Source organism: Mauremys reevesii, linkage group 5, assembly GCF_016161935.1.
Source record: "Mauremys reevesii isolate NIE-2019 linkage group 5, ASM1616193v1, whole genome shotgun sequence".
Lineage (NCBI taxonomy): Eukaryota > Metazoa > Chordata > Testudines > Geoemydidae > Mauremys > Mauremys reevesii.
The window spans coordinates 114,056,193-114,081,318 of NC_052627.1; the positions used below are offsets into that span (position 1 = coordinate 114,056,193).

At 44.1% G+C, this 25,126-nt stretch overlaps 1 protein-coding gene across 5 annotated transcripts in view; it reads right to left on the minus strand.

The window, feature by feature from the left end:
* The window catches only part of CRMP1 (collapsin response mediator protein 1), a 64,268-nt gene extending 40,675 nt beyond the window's left edge, over positions 1 to 23,593 (minus strand). Inside the window, exons 1-3 of one of the 5 annotated variants that reach the window (XM_039541173.1) lie at positions 8,942 to 9,131; positions 8,100 to 8,287; positions 2,990 to 3,078 (exon numbers count right to left, since the gene is read on the minus strand). In XM_039541173.1, coding sequence (XP_039397107.1) covers positions 2,990 to 3,078; positions 8,100 to 8,183 — 173 coding nt within the window. In that variant the 5' untranslated portion in view covers positions 8,184 to 8,287; positions 8,942 to 9,131. Of the gene's footprint in view, positions 1 to 2,989; positions 3,079 to 8,099; positions 8,288 to 8,925; positions 9,132 to 19,315; positions 19,848 to 20,034; positions 20,189 to 22,181 lie in introns of those variants that run through there. The other 4 variants (XM_039541172.1, XM_039541175.1, XM_039541174.1 and 1 more) reach the window with 4 other exon arrangements.
* Between the last annotated feature and the right edge of the window lie 1,533 nt (positions 23,594 to 25,126).

Consider the following 25,126-nt stretch of genomic DNA (forward strand, 5'->3'; position numbering starts at 1 on the left):
TCATCTGCAAACTTTGCCACCTCACTGTTTACCCCTTTCTCCAGATCATTTATGAATAAATAGAATAGGATTGGTCCTAGGACTGACCCTTGGGGAACACCACTAGTTACCCCTCTCCATTCTGAGAATTTACCATTAATTCCTACCCTTTGTTCCCTGTCCTTTAACCAGTTCTCGACCCATGAAAGGACCTTCCCTTTTATCCCATGACAGCTTAATTTACGTAAGAGCCTTTGGTGAGGGACCTTGTCAAAGGCTTTCTGGATATCTAAGTACACTATGTCCACCAGATCCCCCTTGTCCACATGTTTGTTGACCCCTTCAAAGAACTCTAATAGATTAGTAAGACACGATTTCCCTTTACAGAAACCATGTTGACTATTGCTCAAGAGTTTATGTTTTTCTATGTGTCTGACAATTTTATTTTTTACTATTGTTTCAACTAATTTGCCCGGTACCGACGTTAGACTTACCGGTCTGTAATTGCCGGGATCACCTCTAGAGCCCTTTTTAAATATTGGCGTTACATTAGCTAACTTCCAGTCATTGGGTACCGAAGCCGATTTAAAGGACAGGTTACAAACCTTAGTTAATAGTTCCGCAACTTCACATTTGAGTTCTTTCAGAACTCTTGGGTGAATGCCATCTGGTCCCGGTGACTTGTTAATGTTGAGTTTACCAATTAATTCCAAAACCTCCTCTAGTGACACTTCAATCTGTGACAGTTCCTCAGATTTGTCACCTACAAAAGCCAGCTCAGGTTTGGGAATCTCCCTAACATCCTCAGCCGTGAAGACTGAAGCAAATAATCCATTTAGTTTCTCTGCAATGACTTTATCATCTTTAAGCGCTCCTTTTGTATTTTGATCATCAAGGGGCCCCACTGGTTGTTTAGCAGGCTTCCTGCTTCTGATGTACTTAAAAAACATTTTGTTATTACCTTTGGAGTTTTTGGCTAGCCGTTCTTCAAACTCCTCTTTGGCTTTTCTTATTACCCTCTTGCACTTAAGTTGGCAGTGTTTGTGCTCTTTTCTATTTGCCTCACTAGGATTTGACTTCCACTTTTTAAAGGAAGTCTTTTTATCTCTCACTGCTTCTTTTACATGGTTGTTAAGCCACGGTGGCTCTTTTTTAGTTCTTTTACTGTTTTTCTTAATTTGGGGTATACATTGAAGTTGGGCCTCTATTATGGTGTCTTTAAAAAGGGCCCATGCAACTTGCAGGGATTTCACTTTAGTCACTGTACCTTTTAACTTTTGTCTAACTAACCCCCTCATTTTTGTATAGTTCCCCCTTTTGAAATTAAATGCCACAGTGTTGGGCAGTTGAGGTGTTCTTCCCACCACAGGGATGTTGAATGCTATTGTATTATGGTCACTATTTCCAAGCGGTCCTGCTATAGTTACCTCTTGGACCAGCTCCTGCGCTCCACTCAGGATTAAATCTAGAGTCGCCTCTCCCCTTGTGGGTTCCCGTACCAGCTGCTCCATGAAGCAGTCATTTAAAGTATCGAGAAATTTTATCTTTGCATTTCGTCCTGAAGTGAAATGTTCCCAGTCAATATGGGGATAATTGAAATCCCCCACTATTATTGGGTTCTTAATTTTGATAGCCTCTCTAATTTCCCTTAGCATTTCATCATCACTATTACTGTCCTGGTCAGGTGGTCGATAATAGATCCCTACTGTTATATTTTTACTAGAGCGTGAAATTTCTATCCATAGAGACTCTATGGAACATGTGGATTCGCTTAAGATTTTTACTTCATTTGAATCTACACTTTCTTTCACATATAGTGCCACCCCTCCCCCTGCACGGCCTGTTCTGTCCTTCGGATATATTTTGTACCCCGGAATTATTGTGTCCCATTGATTGCTCTCAGTCCACCAGGTTTCTGTGATGCCTATTATATCTATATCCTCCTTTATCACAAGGCACTCTAGTTCACCCATCTTATTATTTAGACTTCTGGCATTTGTGTACAAGCACTTTAAAAACTTGTCCCTGTTTATTAGCTTGCCTTTTTCTGATGTGCCAGATTCTTTTTTATGTGACTGTTTATCATCTGATCCGGCCCTTACATTATACTTCTCAGTCCTCTGCTCCTGACTATAACCTGGAGATTCTCTGTCATCAGACTCTCCCCTAAGAGAAGTCTGAGAAGTCTGGGCTTAGCACATACCCCTCTGGTTGGTGTCTCCCATTGGCACCGGGACATTTTGTTTACTTAGGTTTACCTCCGTGCCTGTGGACGCTCAAGGTAAACAAACCATCTCGGCCCACCAGCCGCTTATCCTGGTGGCCCGGGAGCCAAAGTTTGCTGACCCCTGAATTATAGGGTCGACTTATGAACAGGTTATAAAAAATTTCCATTTTTACTTATCCATCTTGTGGGGGGGTCGACTTATAAACGAACTGGTTTATGATTGAGTATATACGGTATATTCAGTGCACAAGCAGCGGTGTACACAATGTTGGTGTACACAAGAGCAGCAGAATATGTACATGGGACACACAGTAGGGGTTCCGAGTGAGAAAAAGTGCCCATGTAGGGGCTCAGTATCCACATACAGCACAAAATGGCACCAATATCAGCAAGTGAAAATAGCTGTAACAAGCACCCCACAGCACATGGAGCCAGTAACCATTCATCTTCGCCTGGGACCTCTTGCACTAGATGCACCCGACAGCTTGGCTGGGCTTGTGCTACTACCTGCACTGCACAGGCTTTGGCATAGACGAAGTCCTGTCAGAAGTAACTGAGAATGGACCCATTGCAGGTGCAAAAAACTCCAGTCACACTGACTGACAGAATCTTCTACCTGTCTGACACGAGCAAAGATGAAAAGCAAATTTTTATAATAAATAAAATATTCCTCTACAACATTCAACATTAACAGGCATCCACAGAGATGTGCAGGCTGTAGGAGTCAAGCTCACTGTCATGATTAATATGCATGCAAAAATGTTCAGTATTTTAAAAACCAACTTTATAAGTCCATCTTCCAGGTATATGTCTGCATAGAAGGAGTAGTCATCATTGATAATTCTTCCACCTTTAATGAGCAGTCGATCACTCTGAGGGGGAAAAAAAGAAGAAACATTTATGAAGTAAACAAAAAATGGAATCAAGTCAAGTAGCACAAACCTAACCTTTATACCATGGACCCATTAACAGCAGAAGGGCCAGGAATGCTAGTTCGTACCAGGGGTGGCCAAACGTACTGGCCCTCCAAGCCGCATAGGACAATCTTCAGAAGTTCGAGAGCCAGGGCACACCTGCTTCAGCCCCGCTCCTGCTGAAGTCCCAAGCTGTGTTCCCTGTAAGCTGCGCGCTTGGGCAGCCGCTCAGGTGATTAGCAGAGCCGCGCACATCCAGCAGCATGTGTTCAGGTTCCCGCCCACACCCCCGCTGCTTTGCAGCCACGTTGCTCCTGGGACCCTCCTGCCGGCTGTGCAGAGTGGGGGGAGCGGAGGAGGGTGCTGATATCAAGGGGTCCCCTCCCCCAACTCCTGTACCCCCATCTCCACAGAGCAAGGTAGAGGGGACAGGGCTCTTCGGGACTTGCAGTAGCTCTGAGGTCTGAACAAGCCTTCTGGTGAGTGCCTTAAAGAGACAGTGCATGGTCTCTCAGAGACTTCCCCAGCAGCCAGCACACACAATCTCTGTCTCTGTCTCTCACACATACACCAATCTCTGCAGAGCAGGGGTGCAGGGACACGGTTCAGGAGGAGGAGGAGAGCTTTCAGTGAGTGCCTTACAGAGTCAGCGGACAAGCATCTCTCACAAACTTCCCCAGCAGCCAACACACACAGTCTCTGTGTGTCACACACACACACACACACACACACACACACACAGTGTCACACAGAGAGTGTCTGTGTGTCGCGCTCACCTACACACAGGGTCTGTGTCGCACACCTCCCAACACTGTTGTTATTGTTGTTACTTCTTGGAACTTCCTGCAATGCCCATATATTCCCTGTAATTTTATTCTTTCAAAGTGTATTATTTTAGTTTTTTGACTGGTCTATGCATTTCATAATTTTTATTTCTCTCTTACACTTAAATTTAATTCTTTGAGTAGTGAGTTCTAAAATGCCTAACTTGTCCTGGCTGGAGTAATTATCCCAATTGGTAACTTTTAAAATATTTATATATTATATCTAGGTTTTTTGTTTCTACTGGTGGCGCACATCTACACATTACCTTGATGTACATAACAAAATGTATTGCACACATGGGTGGAACATTGGTGCCGAGCCCCAGCAGGTGCACCCCGCAGCCTGAAGACCCGAGATGCCCCTTCCCATTGCGCAGAAGCCCCTATCCTACCACCCCGCTGCAAGGCAGAGGTCCCAAGCTTCACCTCCCACCCTCCCGGTCTAGTAGGTGGAGAAGAGGGGGGGTGGGGCGTGGAGGGCTCCGTGAACCACACTCTAGCCAGTTCTTCCCCGTTTTGTAGTTGTGTATTTGATTTTTCCTTCCTGAGTGAAGTACTTTGTACCTTTTTTTTGTTGAAATTCATCTTGTTGAATTCAGACCAATTTGTCAAGGTTGTTTTGAATTCTAATCCTGTCTTCCAGAATGCTTGCAACCCTTCCCAGTTTGGGGTCATCTGCAAGTTTTATAAGCATACTCTCCACTCCATTACCCAAGCTATTAATGAAAATATTGAATTCTAATGGACTCAGGACTGACCCTAGTAGAACCTCATTAGATATGCCCACCCAGAATTTCAAAGAGCACATGGAAAGAGAGGGAGCAAACACCACACAATCTCTCTTGGGAGGTACAGCACGCTCCATTCTCTGTAGTCTACCAGCTCTGCAGGTTGGTATGAGACGAGGAGAGGGAAAGAGTGAGTTCTGACCTAAATTAGCATTAGAGTTACACACACATACCCACAACTGAAGGTTACTTTTGTAACAACTAACTCAGCATTTTTGCACTTCCCTTGGCCTCAGCTGTAAAATAAATTGGTTTTAGTCAGGTTTCTGATTCTGATGTACTAGCATCCCGCAGCAGTGTTTGGATTTTGAACACTGCAGGCAAACATGTAACTATACAGAGCTCTGTATAGTCATTTAAAAAAAAATCATCAATAGGCCATATGTAAACCTCATAAAAATCCTGAACTAATTGCTAATATCCATTTAAAATTGATGAAAGCTGAATTACTAAAAGCCCATGTCAAACCTTGTGTGTAAATGCTTAGGAACAGTAATTCAGGTCTGAGTTGGAAGAATTTATATTAATTTGTAGTAGCCTAACTCTTAAGTGGAGCACTGTTCACTACAGGAATAATACGAGTCAGTCAGCATTTTGCATGCACATTTTCAGTGTTAGAGCTGAACAAATAATGCCAAATATATATATATATATCTATAATATTTTGTGAAGAATTGTTCAAATGTCCAAAGAATTGCTGGTGCCCTGTTACCAGCGCTTAGGTGTTCTCATTTCTGTGAGCATTCAAGTAATCAATTTACACTTGCAAAAACGTTTGCAGAAAGCAAATTTCAAAATTGCACAGAAACTAAAGTTTAAATTCATGCACTCAAGGAGTCATGCTGGAAATGGCAGCATACCTCACCTAGCCAGGAAACAGGAATAATATCATGTGACTTATCTAACCAATCACAACTGAGCAACACAGCTCAGATTTCAACCGCTCATGGATTAATACATAAGTCGGAAATGTATACCCAACAATCATGCAAAAAAAACCCAGCTTACGGAACTTTTTCCATAAGTGCAGATTTGCATAAATCGGGGTTGCGTAACTCGGGGGGGGGGGGAGCGGCGCATCTGTATTGAATTTGGAAAGATATTAGTCAAATAATTGTGAACAGTGAATAACTCTGAGGAAGCCATAACCTGTTTCTTCCTTAATCAGAAGAAGAGGTTACATTAATTGAATAAAATATCCATTATAAATTATGTGCTTGGTTCCATTCAGTAATAAGGGGCCTCTGATTCTTCTGTTGCTTTTTTCCCAAAAAGATCATTAAAGATTCCCATTTTGCCTTGTATCTCTTCTAGATCCTGAACTTGCAAAGATTAAGCACAGGATTATTCACGTGCCTAAAGTTATGCAAATACTTGAGTTCCCAATTTAAAAAACATTTAAGCACATGCTTGTGTTTCCCCATCTGTAAAAATAGGGATTATACTTACCTCCTTTGTAAAGTGCTTTGAGAGCTGATGAAAAATGCTACATAAGAGCTAGTTGTTATGATGTCAATCCCTGGTCAGCAAAGCATTTAATTATGTGTTTAATTTTAAGCACATACTTAAAATTCAGCATGGATATAAGTGGTGTTTTTTTCAGAAGCAGGCCCCCAATACTGTTGTCTTTCTATGAAAGATACATCTGATAATCTAACCATCCTGAAGAAAGAAGTTTTCAATATAATACATGAGGAAAGATCATGTACACAAAAGGTTGGAGACTTTCCATGAGATAAAGTATCCAGGGGACTCTGGGGTAAAATCAAGGCACTGAACTACAATGAAATATGATCCCTATGGGATCAGTCTCAGATGCTAGTAACCTCTGGCAATGAAAATGTGGACAGGAATGCAAGTCCCCATCCTAGAATCTGCCTTGCTGATCACAGCTATTTTTCAGGCTCTCTATTGTCAGTAGTAACTGCAGTATTTTTTAATCAGTGGCCTGAAAGGTAATGATTTATTCTGATGCATGCTGGCGGTTGCACTTCCTCACCATGATGATTTATTACTGTGCCTGCTGACCTGGACAGACCACCATCTTGTGGGCTCTTTTTCAGCTCATTCAATTTCCTTTTAAAACATTAATATTGTTCTACTACAAAGAGACAGCATCTCATTTATCCGTTGGGGGGGAACGTTACCAATATTTGAAAACATCCCATCTACTGCTGCTAATAGGTCACCAAAGCTTTCCATGCATAGGATGACCAGATAGCAAGTGTGAAAAATCGGGACGGGGTAGGGGGTAATAGGTGCCTATGTAAGAAAAAGCTCCAAAAATCAGGACTGTCCCTATAAAATCGGGACACCTGGCCACCCTATCCATTCATCAAGATGTTTTATATTTTTCTTTATAAACAGGCAAAGGTTAACAATACAAACAACAAATGCAATAGGTCAGGGCTCTTATTAACAAACAGCCAGAAAAGAGGCAAAAGTAGAACCCAGAAGGAACAGGCAAGGACAATAAGAATTATTTTGTTTCACTAAAAGCTACATAATACAGTAATTTGTAACAAAAAACTATGCAGGCCCCAATTCTGCAAAACGCTTAACCATCTGGGTCACACTTTATCTTAAGATTTCATGTATAGTTTATAAAGGGTTAATAAATGATTAATAGGATGTCACAGATGTGTTACAGACATGAGTAGCCTGTGCTACAGATGGTTCTAAGAGAACCTTGGTAGAGAGGGGTAATTCAATTTTGCAGAGTATTTAGATATTTTGGAATTTGGTTTCATTCTCTTTCAAAAAGAAAACTAAAAAAAAACTGATATTCTCTGTGAACGGAAATGGTGCCCTGACTCCTGGGCAATGTACTAGATGGACTGTCCCAGAGCCATGGACCCTGGAAAGCCCTGCCGTTCCTGACTCGCAGGCACTCTGCATTCTCCCTGGAAGCCTAAGGAGCCAGAGACTAGCTGCTGAGGAGCAGAGCAGGCAAGATAGCAGGAATGAAGGCAGGATTGATGGAACCCTGCCTGGTTTCCACTGGAATTTTGTCAAAATCGAACTTTCTCTGCAAACAAATCAGCCAATTCCGATGACAAAATATTGAGATGGAATTGAGCACATCTGTAGAAAGTGTTACAGATTGTTACAGAGTTGCACAGGTCAATGGGTTGCTTATAACCATGGATTATAACCATCTAGAATAATTTACCAATTATTAAAACCTCTATTAATATTTGTTAACCCTTTATAAACTATTTATGAATGGAACCTTAATATAAAGGGTGACCAATGTGTGAAACTGCCATCCCTATTCAGCAAAGTACTTAAGCACATGCTTAAAGTTAAACACATACTGAAGCGCTTTGGTGAATCAAGGCCAGAGAAAACAATTAACAATACATACCGCTCTGATCATCCTGTCTACTTCCCTTTTATGTTGGATCCTGCTCCCTCTTCTTTCCCTTCTACATCGTATCCCTCCCTCCATCTGCCTCTGTCCTTTCTACTGTAAACTCTTCAGGGCAGGGAGTGTCTCTTGTTGTACAATGCCTTGTACAATGGGGCCTCAATCTTGACTGGGGCCAGCATGCGCTAACACAATAGAAATAATAAATAATACATTAGAGTCTATGCTCAGGAGGAGACAACAGTGTAAAGAGAGACTGCCACTGTTTAGAAAATATTCAAATAGTGACCCCAGGCTCGTGAGCCACAGGTAGCTGTTCAGAGTCCAGAGCCCTGCTCAGAGCCCTGCTCAGCCGCAATTTTGGGCAAGCTGAGTCAAATGTTGCTCAACACACATGAAGCAGCCTGGAGAACATTAGTGGGAGACTGTGTGGGAGCAGCTGAGAGCTACCTCACACATGCTGGAAGGGCAAAAGCAAGGTGCAGGCATCCACCCCTCCTTCCAAGCTGCCAGGAACAAGGGGGAAGACCTGCCAGCATCTGGAAGGAGAAAGATGAAAAGGAGATATTACGCTTAAGGGAGAAGTCCAAAATGATACCAAAGTATTGCCCTGAGATTGTACCAATATTAACCTATCTAAAGCTAAATCCTCTCTCAGTTACACCAGAGATGTGGGATAACTCCACTGAAATCAGTGCAATTACTCTGCATTTATACTGGTGGAATCAAAAGAAGAATTTGTCCCCAAGTATTCCTACTTCACCCATCACTGCAATATCAGTGATGATATGGTCACAACAATGTTACATGGTCATCCCCTCACACAATATGGTGCAAACCTAACAACAGCTCAACATGCAGCGCTTATCTGACGGTAACCAGCATCTCCATTTTATGAGTGCATGACTCTCCAGCTCTTCATGGCTGAGCTCCCTGCTGTATATCACACAGCACTTGCATACTGCGGACAGACATCTACTTATATATGCTTTGCAGCATTTTCCTGGTGATTTTTGCTAATCACAGCCTAGCTTCTCCTGCTTTAATATGCCAGTAAAGCCACAGAGCTTAGTCTGTGACAACACAGCAATTATCATGGCAACAGAAGGAGATGTCACAAAGTCAGCATCATTCGCTGCAGGATCAGGCAGGAGGAGGGGCTGTCTGCTCAGAGAAAGCAAGCTGTTATCCAGATACTACTATTGTCTGCACGGTATCAGAAAGAACAAATATCTGGAGACTGATGCTTTTTGTACAAAGGTCCTTTCTTACAAGTCTGACACAATCTATGCACAAGTCTTTTTAGGTATGGAAATGTATTTCCATATGCCCACAAATGACAAAATGCCTGGTAGAGATAAGAGATAGGTCTGAATCCACCCCTAATGTTTAAAATCTAAACCCAGCTCCAGTCCTGAATTTTGCAAATGGCTCCCTGTAGTTTTAATGGGATAATCCAAAAAAAAAAAAAAAAAAAATCTCTGGATCAGTATACCACCAAGCTTCGGGTTATTAGAAAATCAGATTTAAATGTTATGGCGGGATGTACACAAGAAAGTCAAAAGCCATCTGTCTTCATATCCACCTTCTGAGCTTTTAAAAAAAATCTAGACATCAAAATATGAACAAATATTTTGCACCAAAGTTTCTTAGTCTGCTACTGAAATGACTGAGGAATTAAAGTACCATCCCCCAACATGAAATGTTCTAATGGGTTATCACGGATAATTAATGTACTGTGTCCAATGAAAATAATGCAGCAGTCCATCAGAGTGAATTGACACACATTGTCTACTGTATTCATTCCAATCATATCATAACTGCACATAGTTTCTCTCAATATAAAACCACACCCAAATCCGTACAAAATGGAGAGAGTTAAGAAAAGTGAAAATCTGCCTGAGCCATTCTATGCATAAGAGACAGTGAGATGTTTGATTTAGTGTCTGCATAGAAAGTACCTCTAGTATTGTATTTGTATCTTTGTTCCATGTGTGGAACTCCCACTGAAGTGTTATGTCTCCAGAGCCAAATAAACCAGTCATCCTTTTTTAATTAACTACAATTACTTTAGCTACATTAGAACAATGACAACATAACAAAACCAAATCAAACTAGCACAACAAACGGGTCCAGAACCATTTCATTCTTGGCTTCAGTCTTTGGCTCCTGTTCCAGCTGCAACCAGTGACAGCTGATCAAGTCTTTTGAAATGACTCCCAACCACAATATTCCAGGCCTCAAAGGTGGACACACCCAGGGCCAAATTCGTCTCTCGTGTAATACTGCTGACTTTAGTGGAGTCATCCCAGAGATGAACCTGACTCCCAGTTACCACAATTCTTAAAGTTCCACTGCTGACAATGGAGGGTTTACACCCAAATCTCAGGTAACATATAGCCCTTAATATGAAGTATCTTGCCCTGAACCGTAATCAGAAACTGTCTTTTCTGTGTTCCAAATCCACTTGTATTTCCAATTCACTGCCTATGAATGTGTGTGATTTGAGAGAGGTGAGGCTGACTGTAATAAAATTGAGAAGTATTAGGCTTCCAACACGTGCCTCTTTGCTCCTTTAACATTTCCAAAGTAGAATACTCTGCCACTAAGCCTTTAAAAATATCTCTGGCTCCTCTGTTTTAGAGGGAAGATACATAGGCTGATAGTTGTGTTTTCCTTGACTAACAGGAAGGACATCAACAGTAAAAACTGCTTGGATTAATATTGGCTAGGGGTAGGTTTTCAAAGGCTAACTCCCATTGAAAGCCCCACATCTCTTTGTGCCTTTGAAAAAATCCCCCCCGGAAAGTTATTTCCCTAACAGACAACATACAGAAGAGCTTTTTTTTTTTTCCTGAACACGGTCAGTTTTAATACTGGACGTGTTATGTTATGATTAAGCAGTTTTGGTTCAGCAAGGCAAAGGAGATGATTTCAAAATATTAGCAGCAAATGAAGAAAGCCATCCTTCCCAAGCGTGGGTGTCCTTCTGGAAAGGATCAAAGACAGCCTGTAAATGGGATTCCACAAAGGATTGTCTGTTTCAAAACTTTAAAATATCTCAATTTTTAAACAGCATTCTTCTCTCTTTGGAATCTTCATGACTATGTTATATTGTAATATTAATCTTCATAGGAAGTAATATTTTAGCTAGTGTGAACACCGAATTAGCTAAGGACCTAGCTTGTAACTCATTCATATCTTTGAGGCATCATTTCTTCTAGCACCCTAATGGACTCACTGCCCACATGCTTTTAAGCCTATTCTTTTAACAAATTTATTCTTATGTACAGTAATTCACTTAGGAGGGATTTCGTCAAATGTAGCAATGCCATAGCTTGGTGCGCAGCCAAGTTCGTTCATGTTTATTCGCTTAAACAATCTGATGTTCCTTTTGTTTCTCCTCTGGGGACCTAGCTATTTATTCATCTAGAAAATCTCATTCCTTTATCATCCAGTGTAAAAGGGTTACACTGTAAATAACAACCCTGTGTAAATTTCTTCACAATAAATGCCATCTTTTCATTGCTTTAGCAATCTCAATAGTGTAGGCACCTAACACTCCTTATTCTGGCAAAACAATATGCACTGGAGTCAGTGGAAGAGTCACCTGAGTATGGACTGGAGGATGCAGCACTAAATGTGTTCCACTGGCTGTCATTATATTTGCCTACTGGGTTATAAATTTCCATTATGGCAATTAAAATTGAATTTCCAAATCTCAACAGGCTACTCCCGGAAATGTCTCATCCCAGAGGAAAAAAATAATAGCAATCCAGCCCAGCTAGTTCATGTTGTAAACCACAGAATCAAAGATCAAATTTACTAATGCTCTTTTTGGAAGCATGCATTGGGCCAGAAGAGCAAATTTGGCCCTGGTGTGAGTTGTACCAGGTCTGAATTTGACTCACAATATGATGGGTGTTCAATGGCCATTCTGGCAAAGAAGTTAGTAGCGCATGGCCACAGAAAGAAAACCATTCCATTAGATACCCTGGTTTGTCCCATCGAGAGCTTTGGAGAGCCAGTTAATTTGAAACGGATTCAATGTAGCGACTGGACCATTGGGCAATGTGTTTGCAGCAACTTATAATGCTTAATTAGGGGCCACTCCATGTTGAATTAACCGAAGCATCTTCAAAGCTTCTACATTCAAACCCAAGTACAGTGCATCACAGTAATCAAAGCCAGAGGTCATGAATTCATGGGAATTCAACGCCAGGTGCTGGACAATCCGGATGAGGCTAAATCTCTTGAATAGCAACAGATGGAAGAAGGCATTTCTGGGCACTGTCATTAACTGGGTATCCAATAGCAGAAAGAGCTCCAGAAGGACCCCCTTGTTTCTTACAATCACAGGTAATATGCCTTTGTTGGATGGTGATGTTTAGTGTTAGCCAATCCTTCTAAACATTTTTCCCCTTCGCTCCAGCATCATCTCCAGCTTCCCTGGAGTTTAGCATCAGTCAGTTCATCTTCATCCAAGCACTGATCTCACTTACACTCATGCACTATACATACATTAACTAGCTATCTCCAGTGGAAAAGTTAGAGAAGAAAAGGCTCAGGTGCTTTTACCACCATGTCATCTAACCCTGTACCAGCACTAGAACAATGGTGTGAGAAGCTATGAAATTGTTAGCATAGATAAGGCCTTAAATCTCTGGGAGATGGTGCCGACACTGGAAGTGAATTAAATGTATTGTTAGGGGTTCACATATTGCTGGCATCTCAGGTGATGGCATCTTACAATCTCCTCTAGCATCTTAGCCATGGTGTCTTACAGTCTCCCCTAGCAGTTTTACAGATACTAAATACAAACAGGAACAAGATACCCAGAAGGGAGAGAAGTTATTTAAGTTAAGCACCAATGTGGACACAAGAACAAATGGATATAAACTGGCCTTCAACAAGTTTAAGCTTGAAATTAGATTAAGGTTTCTAACCATCAGAGGAGTCAAGTTCTGAAACAGCCTTCCAAGGGGAGCAGTGGGGGCAAAAAACCTAACTGGCTTCAAGACGTATTTTGATAAGTTTATGGAGGGAACGGTATGATGATACTGCCTACAATGGCATGTAGTCGATCTGTGACTGCTAGCAGCAAACTCCAATCGCTGCTGATAGGACAATAGAGAATTCTTTCCCAGGTGTCTGGCTGGTGGGTCTTGCCCACATGTTCAGGGTGTAACTGATCACCATAACTGGGGTCAGGAAAGAATTTTCCTGCCGGGTCAGATTCTCATAATACAAGAACTAGGGATCACCAAATGAAATTAATAGGCAGCAGGTTTAAAACAGACAAAAGGAAGTATTTCTTCACATAATGCACAGTCAACCTGTGGAACTCTTTACCAGATGATGTTGTGAAGGCCAATACTATAAGAGGGTTCAAAAAAGAACTAGATAAATTCATGGAGATAGGTCCATCAATGGCTATTTGCCAGGATGGGCAGGGATGATGTCCCTAGCCTCTGTATGCCAGAAGCTGGGAATGGGCAACCTGGGATGGATCACTTGATGATTACCTGTTCTGTTCACTCCCTCTGGGGCACCTGGCATTGGCCACTGTCGGAAGATAGGATACTGGGTTAGATGGACCTTTGGTGGGACCCAGTACAGCCATTCTTATGTTCTAAATTTAATAATGAACAGCAAACAATGATAGATGTTTCAATGCTTCATCACATCATGGCAGAGCCCCTGATTCCCCAACATTATTTGGAGCTTCATCCTGCACAGAAGAGGCGTAGATTGTGATGTGAACAAGCGCCAAGTCAAAAGTGATGGGCAGGAGCATGTATGCAGGAGAACTCAATCCTACTTTAATGAGGACTGTGCAGCTGCACAATCAACACATGACTCCTGCCCAGCACACAAGAAAAATCTAAGAAGGAAACATGTAGCTAACTGTCCTATTCGCTTTATGAGGATCATGATTAAGCAGATTTCTACTTGGACTCCTGGCCCATTCCCTGCCCCTTCTTTACTCTGCACTCAAGAGCAACAGGGTGAGAGCCCACAAAGGGCTTGGGATTTACTTCCACTCCGTGCGGAGGACTATGTGAAGTGCGTAAGCTTATTTGCCCCAACTCTCATCCTCTGCTTACACCTGCACAGAAACCCAACCATGCTGCACTCCCTGCTGTACCCCATGGAAAAGGCTTAGTGTCATTATTTATTATTTTATAGACTGAGAAGTCTACTAGGTGTTTCAAAGGAGATAGAAAGACAGAGGCCCAGATCCACAAAAGATATTTAGGCTCCTAACTTCCATCAACTTCAATGGAAGTTAGGAGCCTAAGTACAATTTTGGATGGCGGTTGAGTCCCTGCCCGAAAGTACTTGCAATCCAATGGCTGAATTCTGCCACCCTTACACTAGGTAGCACCATACTTCACCAGTAATTTCACTGATATGACACAACAAGTGTAGGAGATGAATAGTAGGAAAGGGACAGAGAGAAAGGGTGAAGGTGACACGATGCTCACATGGTCCCTGCATTTCAGCATGTGCACAACATTGTGGTTCAATTCAGAGTTCATTTTTAAAAATATGTATAAAATAGAGCTGTTGATTAATTGACATTAACTCACATGATTAACTCAAAAAATATGATTAATCGCAGTTTTAATCACACTGTTAAACAATAGAATACCAATTGAAATGTATTAAATATTTTTGGATGTTTTCTACATTTTCAAATATATTCACTTCAATTACAACACAGAATGCAAAGTGTACACTGCTCACTTTATATTATTTTTGATTAAAATATTTGCACTGTAAAAATGATAAAAGAAATAGTATTTTTCAATTCATCTCATACAAGTATTGCAGTGCAATCTCTTTATCATGAAAGTGGAACTTACAAACGTAGATTTTTTTTGTTACATAACTGAGCTAAAAAACAAAACACTGTAAAACTTTAAAGCCTACAAGTCCACTCAGTCATACTTCTTGTTCAGCCATCCACTAAGACAAACACATTTGTTTACATTTATGGGAGATAATGCTGCCTGCTTCTTATTTACAATATCACCTGAAAGTGAGAACAGGTGTTCAGATGGCACTTTTGTAGCCAGCATTCCAAGGTATTTACGTGCCAGATATGAAGGGGTACACAAATGTTTAGCATGCTTTGGCCATCATTCCAGAGGACATGCTTCCATGCTGATGACGCTCATTAAAAAAATAATGCATTAAATTTTTAATTGGACTCCTTGGGGGAGAATTGTATGCCTCCTGCTCTGTTTTACCCACATTCAGCCATATATTTCATGTTATAGCAGTCTCGGATGATGATCCAACACATGTTGTTCATTTTAAGAACACTTTCACTGCAGATTTGACAAAATGCAAAGAAGGTACCAATGTGAGATTTCTAAAGATAGTTACAGCACTCGAATCTGAAGTGCCTTCCAAAATCTGAGAGGGGCGATGTGTGGAGCATGCTTTCAGATGTTTTAAAGAGCAACACCTCAATGTGGAAACTATAAAACCTGAACCACCAATAAAGAAAATCAACCTTCTGCTGGTGGCATCTGACTCAGATGATGAAAATGAATATGCATTGGTCTGCACTGTTTTGGATTGTTATCGAGCAGAACCTATCATCAGCATGGACACGTCCTCTGGAATGGTGGTTGAACCATGAAGGGGCATATGAATCTTTCACGCATCTGGCACGTAAATATTTTGCAACACCAGCTACGACAGTGCCATGTGAATGCCTGTTCTCACTATCAGGTGACATTGTGCACAAGAAGCGGGCAGAATTATCTGCTGCAAATGTAAACAAACGTGTTTGTGTGAGCAATTGGCTGAACAAGAAGTAGGACTGAGTGGACTTTTAGGCTCAAAAGTTTTACATTGTTTTATTTTTTAAATGCAGGTTGTTTTTTTAAATAATTCTATATTCATGATAAAGAGATTCCACTACACTATTTGTAATGGGAGAATTGAAAAATACTATTTCTTTTGTTTTTTACAGTGGAAATATTTGTAATCAAAAAATAAATATGAAGTGACCACTGTACACTTTGTATTGTGTTGTAATTAAAATCAATATATTTGAAAATGTAGAAAACATCCAAAAATATTTAAATGGGTATTCAATTATTATTAAACAGCATGATAAATCATGTGATTAATTACGATTCGTTTTTACTAGGAGTGATGGGGTGCAGCAGCACCCTCTGGCTTGAAGTGGTTTCCACCATATACAGTGTTTGCAGTTTGGTTCAATGGCTCTCAGCACCCCCACTATACAAACTGTTCCAACATGACTGTACGTGTATAATATACACTTAGAGCCTGATGTTTCCGTTCTTACCCCTGGAAGATTCCCTCTGAAGTCAGTGGAAGTTTTGTCTGAGTAATGATTGTAGATATGGCCTTTGGTGTTGCACTTCAGGCATGTACTGGGAACAACACCAAAACATTTCCCAAAACCATTTTGGAATCTTTGACAATTGACTAAACACAGCCAACTCACTCCTCCCCCGCCCCACCACCACCAGATGTTGGTACAATATAGGATGCTGCAGCCTGCCTCTGCTGTGCTTGCACATCCAGAATTCCTTCTGACTTCTGTGGGAGTTTGGGACACATGATTAGTATATCGGACAACAATACTGAAAATCCATTGCAAAGCCTTCAGTAAGCAAGATTAAGGATCAAACCGTACTTCCCCAATAGCAAAACTCCAATTGATTCAATGAGAACAGATCTGGTGGGTCCAAGAGATCAGGGGAAAAAAAGTCAGAGATCCTAGCAAGGGTGGTTTTGGTTGATTTTTTGTTTGATAATTTTGCAATGAGCATTCATTATGTTTGATAAGAGCCCTGGAGGCTTGAAGATGCAAAGTGTTTCTTTACCAGTTTTTCCCCTTTCACTCATTCACTAATGTAGAGTTTGTCTTATGGGCTGTGTTATTGTTACAAAGACACAGACACCTCCTGTTAGGCTGTAGTCTCTTCTGGGACAGGCAATGTACACGCTACACAATATACAGAGCCAAGACTATTTGTCTAATTTGCCTTTTTTTCCCCCCTGAGGGAAAGAGTAAGGGACAGAAACTTAAAACATGAAAACATAGTTCAAGTTCTGGGTCTGCCAACTTTGGCTATGTTCTTTTTGCCTTTAATTTGGTCACAAAAACAGCACTGTAGATGGATAAGCATGTAGAGAGAATTGGGCACCTTCCATATCTGGGGCTCTCTTTCCTTGGTCTTGATTATTTTGTCCTAACACAACAGGAAATAGTGAAAGCTGAAGAAGTTATAACACACTGTGGATTTAGAGGCAAACATCTCATTCAGTTCTTCTAGTTTCTTTCTTTACTCAAAATTGGATAGTGCACTATTGTTGCTGGGCACACATTTACATATCATTTGTATTAAAGTGCCATGTTAAAACCCCAACCAAGATTGGCTCCCCTTTGTGCTGGGCAATATTCACACATACTTAGCAGAGACAGTCCCTGCCTGAAACAGTTTACAATCTAGACAGAAAAAGGGTGGAGGGAAAATAGGCAAAGTGAACTGCTCAAAGTTCCACAGAAGGTTTGTGACAGATAGAAACAGAACATAGCTCTCTGGACTTCCAATCCAATGCCCTCATCACTAGACCACACTGCCTCTCAATAATTTGACACACCAGTAAGCAGCTGGGCACTAAAGAAGTCACATATCCATTTATGGCATTTAAAAAAATACTTTTGAAATATTTAAGTTCTTGTAAGCTCTGCAAGCGCTTGCAAGTGTTGCAACACTGGCTGAAATAATGTCTAGCAACGTTCCTGCAGTGAGAGCTGCTTAACAAGTTTCCACACCTACTTGTCAACCCATCCACTATCAATTCAGATCTTGCATTAGGAGCTGGCCAGTTTCCAGGACACTTGAGTTCTGCTCACTCCCCAATAAAAGCCAAAGAAATGGAACCTAGTTGGAGCGCACCTCAACTTCTGCCTTTTATCTCTTCCCATGTGATGCTGCAGCATGGAACCAACTTACACCACTGGATCCTGTGTGGCTCTAATAAATAAATTTCTGCCAAAAACAAAGGTGGGGGGGATTTTGTGTCGGTAAGTGATGTTTCTGAGTCAGACTCTGTGGCCTTTGGTGGAGGGCGTTGGTCTTGTGAAAGAATCAAAATGGTCGAATACACCAAGTAGGTTACCCTCCTCCCTACAGTTTATGTGAAGCTTTGTTTATTCTTTATGCTCAGCCATCACTGTATCTCTGAGGGAAACAATATGCAAGATCAAAGCACCCAGATCCCTTTTGCAGGAAAAGCATCCTGCAGATGGATGCAAACGGCCAGGTGAGGGTCCCCGAGAATTGCGATTAACTCTTTGACTCCTGATCTCTTTGGTAATATTGTTCTCAGGGATCTATTAATAGCACGGAGAGGTGTTGGCTCTCTCGCATCATGGCGCTCTTTGGGTTGCCACATTTTTTAAATTCACTATTGGCTCGTTGCCCTTCCGATCCCCCACCCCACATCAGTTTTTTTGCTCGGGATGCAATATGCAATTTCTCTCTCTACGTGCGCTGGGGATGTGCTGGGGCTTTCCGAGGCATTGTGGTTGCTGCCCGGGTCCCCTCCCTCTTTTGTTCTGCTTCACATCAGTTGCTGACTCTCCCCAAGTCTATCACCTTAGCAAGAACCGCTGTCGTTTCAGCGCCAAGCATACGAATCCCCCTAGACATCTTTTAATGTACTGCTACCCCCCCCCCCACACACACACACCCTGCGCGGATCCGGGGGAGGAAAAGGAGCAATAAAGCCGCTGATCTGCCCAAGACAGACCAGCCACCACTCCCGCCCCGCAGAAATCCGCTGCGATTATTCCAACCGAGCGATCACACACACACAGAGCGCAGGGTCCGGGCTGGGGGTGGGGGACTAAGAGGGGAAGGGAATTCTCCCTTTCCCCTGCCCACCGCTCAGTGGGGGGTGGGGCTCCCTCCAGCAGAGCCGCTCTCGATCCGGATTCCGATCCGTGTGAACCCTGCTTCCTTGCCATGCTGTAACATGCCCTCGCCCTGAAATCAACCAGCCGCCATAACCGACCATCTATTCCCACCCCCCGGGATCCCTGATTGCTCAGCGCCCTGGCGGAGCGGCAATGCCCCCTCTCCGCCCTGGGGTTCCCGGTTAACCCCCTCACCCCACTCCCGGGCCGGCTCCGGGCCCTGGGCTCCGCTTACCGTTATGTGGGGGATGCTCTTCTTGCCCTGGTAAGACATGCTGCCTCCTGTGAGCCCTGCGCGCACCACGCACCCCGGGAACAGCACAATGCAGAGATACCGGGGGTGGGGGGGTATTCAATGGAGGCAGCGTTTCCTTCCCGGGAAAGGCAAACCTAGCCCCCTTTTTTCGGTTGCAATAACACAGGGGCGCGTCTCCCCGAGGGAGTTGGCCAGAGCTCCGTGCAGCGGCTGCAGCAGCGCCCTCCCGGCTGCAGAGCGGAGCAGGATTCGCTCGGCGCAACCCAGGAAGCGTTTCCTTTCCCTTCTGTCTCTTCCCCCCCTCCCCAACCCATCAATCCATCTGTGTCCTCCAATACCGGGGCAGGAAAACGCCGTCCCCCCACCTAGCACCGGGCCGAGCCCCAACGCCTGCTCTCTCCAAGACCGCTTCTCCGGCTGTATTTCTACCAGGGCTGGGACAAGGCACCGCTGCCCCGGCTCTCACACCGTGTGAATGTCCCCTCCCTGGCTGCATGGATAACGGGCGAGAGCCAGGGAAAGCACATTGCAGCGCCAGAACAGGTGGAATTCGTGTGGTTCTCCCTCATTGCAGAGAACTCAGCAGAGTGCTGATTGAAGCCTCTCCTTTCCCCACATTTCACCTACATTGTTCCCCTAATGGCTGCTCTTCCCCTAAAGAGACCAGATTAAGGGGAGTCAAAGGCTCAGACACTGACCCAAAGTTTAAATCCTTCCGGAAGCCCTTCCATAAAATGAGTTCTGCATCCATGCTAGCATTAAATTGCACCGAGTCATCTTTAAAGTCAGGACACATCCCTGACACTTTATCACTTTTCCACTGAAATCTGGCTTCAGTGCTTAAAGTTCCAGCCCAGGTTGCTGGGGGTGGAGGTGGGAGTGGCTACGGAATGGGTATTGCTGCAAGTTCTCCTCCCCTCTTCCCACGCCATTCTCTAAATATAGATGATAGGAGGATTTCAAACCTTCTCCCTTCGCCCCTCTCCCCCCCCCCTTCAGGAAAGCCAACCCATTACTAATCTGGAATCACATAAATACATAATTCCTGGACAAGTTTAGAAGAAATGTTGCCTGATGTGTGGAATTTTAAATAGGAGGCAGAACTCAGGAGAGAAGAGTACAAAGCACATGCAATGAGGCACCATCCCAGTGAAGGGAGGATTATTATTTTGACATAAAGTTGAGGTAATGAATAGGAAATAGATAGGGAAGGGAAGACTGCAGCAAGGCTGGCTTCACCTAGGGCCTGATGGGAGCCCTTCACAATCAACCAGACCCCTATTCAGTATTTAGTGATTCCAGTTTTTCAAGTCACATATTTAATCTGGCACAAAACTACCTCTAATGACCATTACCACCTTTATGCTCTGTGCTATGACTACAAACCAGGAAAGTGTACCAGATCCTGGCTCAAGACAAACAAGAGAGATTTCCGCTCCTAGGTTGTAAAAGAAAATAAATCTTATTGACAAATATTCTGGCTGTGTGTGTTAAAAGCCAAATGGGGTGAAAAGTGGAAGGGATTTATTTTTGTTTGTTTGGGGGTGTGTATGTATGGAGAGCAAATGTGTTCAGATGATCTACTGACCAAAGTGAGAAAATAACTGCAAAGGTCTATTTATTTAGAGAGGAAATAACATTATAATAATCTCCCAGGGAAGCCAGTCTCCTGTGTGTTGTGATGTAGAGGTGTTTTATTTATGACTTCTGCCACAGGTTTGTATGTACAGAAGTGGGACTGCTCAGACTGCAAGAAGCTACTGGTTAGAGAACTCAGCTGCATTTCTAATTTCCTAATTTATCTTGGTATAGTCTTTGTCCTGCTCCAATGAGTGGGAGGCAAAATTGAAAATCGCTTACCACCAGGGAAACAGAAGTCAGCCAATTCAGGAATCAGGCCATTATCCAGTGCTTAGCTCAGCAGTACAGATAGACAGTTATCGTTGCTTTAAAGGAAATGCCTGAGCTTTGGGACCCCATTCTGTTTGGTTACAGCTATAAACAATCTGCTAAGGATACAATGAAACCACCGGAGGATCCAGGTGGTTTGAGATCAGCATTAACCGAGCAAATCTCACAATATAGACAGGACGGGGAGAGAGGTGGAGTTGGTGTATGTAGAGGTGGGTGGGTGTGTTTGACTCATCAGAGCTTTTCCAGCGATAGGAAAAGTGAAACTGACGGCTCCCAGATTAGGATAGGCCCCTCAGATCAGAGATTTCAGTTTAGGACTGAGCTCACGGCTTTGTTATGCTGGATGGCACCGTCCAAGCCAGCCTTGTGGAATCGGTGCCGGTGTGTTTGTAGATTCTGAATACGGTGCCTTGTAAAGAGGCATTAAGGGTTTAGAACATTAAAGTGTGTGTGTTCCAAACTAGAACGTACAAGAGCCCTTTGTACGGAATAGTTCCCTGGGAAAAACTGCCACGACCTTTGATTTTTTTGTTTGATTATTTAGATTTTTAAAAGAAGCTAAAGGAGTGACGTCCCAGGCTTCAGAAGACGCGGTATTCCTGAGCCCTCTCGGACTGCAGTAACAGCAGCCGGGTGTATTAATTCTGCACACAGGCGACCTGCAATGCCGAGCCTAACCTGGGATATATGGCAGTTATGCTCAAACGGGTGATCCCTGCAATAGCCCTGGACCTACCGGCAAGCCGCAGTAAAGCTCTGCAGCAGGGCTTGTGCTGCATAGGCTGGGAGCCCAGCACTCTTTGCTGTTGCAGTTGTGACACTCCTGATGCCTAGGGCTCGTTGGCGCTGTAGCCATGAATGGGTTCTCTCCCCCTGCCAGCGCTCGGTACCGAGACCCTGCCACCCCCTGTCCTCCCCCCCACGCCCTTACCTTCCCATTGTCCTGGCCCTGCAGCAGCTCTTTCCCCATCGGGTATCTGATCTCGATGCCCGGGGTCTTGTCGTCCCGGTCTCCCGGGGAGCTGATCACGGAGCCGGAGACCTCGCTGACATCGCTGGCGGTCTCACTGTAATTGTCCCCCCCATCCAGCATCATGTCGTGTCTGCTGCCGCTGCGCGGGGTCCGGGAGCCCTTCTTCCCCACGCTGTAGGCATCGAAGTCGATGGTTTTGTTCTCGTAGGCCCCCTCCACCGAGGCGAACATGCCCCCGTATTTCTGCCGGGGGGTCTGAGCCGTGGTGCCCGGCCTGGCCAGATACACGGGCAGGTCGTCTTCCTTGTTCCAGTTCCTCTTTCTCTCGGCCATTCTCTCTCTCTCCCCGGCTCTCTCCCTCCCCCCAGCTCCTCTGCACCTTCCACTACCGGGATCGGCTGCTGGCGACCATAAACACCAGTGAACGGATGCAGCAGCGCAGTGGCAGAGCTGGGGTTGGCTGGTGGGATCTGGGAGACGCAAGCCCCCCACCCGCGAAGAGAAATCTCACGGGGGGTTTCCAAACAGCCCGGGCAGTAGGCAGCACGTGAACTAAAGTACAAAGAGAACGGGGGAGAGGATGGCAGCGCTAGGCGATTGGAAAGCCCTGGGCGAATAGGAAAAGCACCGCACTAGCCCCCCAGTATAAAGAGCGGTCCAGGGGGAGGGGGTGCACACCCCCACCCTGTACAAAGCGGGCTACTCCCCCCCGCTGCAAAGATTGCGGATCCTCGGCCGCTGCCTGGTTCGCAGTGAAGCGCTGGGGATGGAGTTGCGCCCACCGACCCACCCACTCGCACTACCCGCTGTCTCCGGGGGAAGATACCGCGGTGCTGCCGCACGTGGAGAGGCGAGGGCTTCCCAGCGACGGGGGTGCGCAATGGGCACGTCCACAGCAAAGCGCCTGCTGGCTCCTTCTTCTTTCAAAGGAGCTGGACTTGGTGCCAGATCTCGCCGGGAAGCCTCGATCTTTGTAGCAACTTTGGGTTGGCTGCTGCTCCCTCCCGCACAGCAGCAGCTGGTCAATTGCAGCAGCGAAGATTGGCCTTCTGTGGCAATAGGTGCAGAGCAGGGAGGGCAACCCACGCACAGCTCCGGGCTCCTGACCAGGGAGGGGAAAATCTGGTGCTCCTTACGGCCGCTTCCCTGCTTCTCTCTGGTAGCAGCAGCAGCTGCTGCAAAGGGGGAGGAGGGAGCGATATCCGTGCGCCCGGCCGCCGCTCCAGCTCCCTGTCTAGCCTCAGCCTGGAGGCGGCGGTGGGTGAGACTGAAGCGTGCCGGGGAGGGAACCGCCGCGCCGCTGCTGCCTGCCTCTGACACGGAAGTAATAGCACCCGGCGCTGGTGCGAGCTGCGCTGCAAATCCTCCCCGCCCGCAGCCCTCTGCAGGGAGCGGTCTGGACACTGCGCCTGCAAAACTGCCCCGGGGAAGTGGGCGGGGAGCGGACAAAAGACTGGAGCGTTAGGCGCAGAATAATGCCCTGACTGTCCCTGCCCCAGGCTCCCCGCTGTCTGCAGCCGGAGCCGCCAGAGCGCCTGGCTGGGAGCTGTCCCTTCAGCACCGGAATGACCAGCCTCGCTGCTAGCCCCCGGCCTGTGCAAGGAAAGATTTACAGCCCAGTTGCACAACGTTGGATAGAATCTCACTGCAGTAAAGGACTTTCCCTAAACGAGCGCCTGTTCTTAAGCCAGACAAGAGTCTGAGTGAAAGAAAACAACAGGAAATACAACACAGGGCTGGCAAACACCTAGACACACAAATATTTTAAAACTTATATAAAATGTTTTTAATGGAGTTGCGCCTTCTTCTACCAAGCATGACTTGGGTCCATTATATTTAAACCACGACTAACCATTTATTCTGATAACGATTTTTTAACTGCCATTGTAATCAACAAAGAGTGAATTATGCCTCCGATTTCCAAAACAAATTAGGGGACATCTTTGTAAAGCAGGCCAAGTTGAGCGACTGTCACTGCTTTATGTAGTTCAGAAAGTCCAGCTTTTACATCCTTAGGTAGATTTCAATTCCAAATGTGGTTTAAGGCAAGTAACTTAAAACAATGATATTTTTCTGACAGTCAAAACTGTTTTCATAAACCTTGGAAATGTCCTTCCTACCGCAGCAGTTGCCTAAGGGATATTCTCTACCGCACTGCACTTGCACAAAATGCTGCTGAGATTGATTAATAGACTAAGTGAAGCTGAAGCATTTAATCAATCACAAAAGCTATTGATCGTTGGCATACAAGGAAACAATGGATATGTTTGCTATTATACAACCACCACAATACACTCACCCTTTAATTGTCTAAGGTCCTTAAAGCCATTCCTGGTGGGCCACAAACTGAAAACTATTGAAGATCAAACGTTCTACAGGCCACAGGAGAAGTGGAAGAGTAGGGGTGAAACAATGCCACCCACCACATTGACGTCAATGGTAGAAGTCCTCTAGTAGTCTGAGAAGGAAGTTAGTTCAGGGGACTAACCTTCTCATACATACATTTCCACAGATTGAAAATGTATATGAAGCAGTGATATAACATACCAAGTCCAGATATAACATTTCAAAGGAATTTCTCTCCTGGACAAACTGATTTTTGCTCTCTTGGACTTATCAGCAACACTGGGAAATTGGCTGGATCGTTTGTATAACTGGGGCTGGGATGTTAACTACTGATAGTGAACTGACGGTTGACTAACCAATTGTTGTAACAATCACAGAGGGAAGGAGTGAGATAGACACACATACTCCTATCTTTTCAGAGCTGGCTTTCATAAGAGTTACATCATCTGTTAACCTCCATGCTATAAAATATATATCCTGTAAGGATTTCATGGGTTTGTAAGGAAATAATTAAAATTATTTCTAGGCTGTGACTTACTGAAATACTTCTCTTGTAT